Source organism: Neophocaena asiaeorientalis, unplaced genomic scaffold, assembly GCF_003031525.2.
Source record: "Neophocaena asiaeorientalis asiaeorientalis breed wild unplaced genomic scaffold, Neophocaena_asiaeorientalis_V1.1 scaffold337, whole genome shotgun sequence".
In the NCBI taxonomy this organism is placed as follows: domain Eukaryota; kingdom Metazoa; phylum Chordata; class Mammalia; order Artiodactyla; family Phocoenidae; genus Neophocaena; species Neophocaena asiaeorientalis.
The window spans coordinates 392930-394391 of NW_020175054.1; the positions used below are offsets into that span (position 1 = coordinate 392930).

The 1462-nt window shown below is 51.8% G+C and overlaps 1 protein-coding gene across 1 annotated transcript in view; it reads right to left on the reverse strand.

Annotated features, from left to right (window-relative positions):
* The window catches only part of NOTO (notochord homeobox), a 6030-nt gene extending 5186 nt beyond the window's left edge, over window positions 1-844 (reverse strand). The window contains exon 1 of the mRNA XM_024763995.1: window positions 841-844. Within this exon, the coding sequence (XP_024619763.1) occupies window positions 841-844 (4 nt within the window). The remainder of the gene's footprint in view (window positions 1-840) is intronic.
* Between the last annotated feature and the right edge of the window lie 618 nt (window positions 845-1462).

A 1462-nucleotide genomic window follows, 5' to 3' on the forward strand; every position in this document is an offset into this window, starting at 1 on the left:
GGCCGGCAGCCTCCCTGCCCGGGGCTGGGCATGGCGCGGCCCTTGCCCGGACGGGCGCAGAAAGGGGAGCCGGGGGCCTCTGGGCTGTGTGGGCAGCGCGAGAATCGAGTGAGGACACCTGCTTTAAATAAGGGAGCGAGTCTTGCTGTCCAGGAACGGCCACAGCTGCCGGCGAGGTCTCTTAAATGGGACAGGGCGGGGCCGGACTGGCCGGGCCTTTTCTTCCCGCAGCCCAGGCACCGCCTCCCGGGCGCAGCCAACCCCACGAAGTTCCAAAGTTCCGTGTGTCCCAGCGCCCTCCCTCCTTACGCATTAAAAAAATCCCACCCCCAACCCCAGCCCGTACTGTCGGGTAAAGGACCCTGAGCTCGCTGTGACTTGCTGGTGATCCTGGGCGAGCCACCCTGCCAGTGTAGATGGATGTTAAGCTTTGCCTTCAAGCTTTGGCTCATCCTCTCACTGTCTGTGAAGCAGAAGCCCTGGCCACACTCACCTGTGACTGCGCAAGCCCTTAAATTAAAAAAAAAAATTAATTTAAATATCTTGTTTAACCACTGTGAAATGTAAATTTCCCACCTTTCCCTGACTGGAGACACTGCTGTAGTTACCAATTTCTTTTGGGTCTTTCCAGGAACTTTCTGCACCCACATTACTTAGGGCCCACTGGAAAAATCTTTCCTGTATACAAAAAAGTAGAAGGGTAAAAACATTAATGGTTCCAGATTAAGGAATACTAATTTATTGCAAATGCGTGAGAGTTGATGTCCTACAAAACCTGAATTATGTAGGTGTAAGGCAGGCATTTGTATCCAGTTTTACAGTTGGATAATCAGTATTTACCCATGTCCTTGGGCAAGTTACAAGTTGCTGTTTGAATGTCTTCACCTGTAAAATGGATAACGATGGTAGGTACCTCATGGAGTTGCTGTGTGATTACATGAATTAATGCATGTAAATCATTTAGAATTGGCCAGTGAGCACTATGCTGTGACTGCAGAGTTCTGAGGGATTCCTGCCTTCCAGGCTCCCATAGCATTCTGCCTCCCCAAATCAATGCCTAACATTGAAACCACTCTACCAGGCCGAGGTGCAGTTCAGTGGCATTGTCCATAGGTGTCAGCTGTTTGGAACACCAATATGCCCTGTCTGTTCTGCAAAGTAAGGGCTGGAGGAACCTTGCTGGGTTCCTGCCCTCCCCCACTTCCCACTTCAGCAACTACCTGCCCTGCCTTCTGAGCAACCCCCCAGGCAGCCTGGAATGTGAGATTGTGGGCAAAATGATGTGCAAGCGTCCGATCTGATCCCAGGTCTAGGCTTACTGTGTTCTGACCAGAGTACGCAGGGTCAGAGATGAGGATACAGGAATGAGAGCCCTAGGGATGGGGCATGGGTGGGAAGGACTCTCTCTTACGTGAGGTCAGACCCACTGGGATTTGGAAAGTTCTAGATGCTCCCCGCCCCC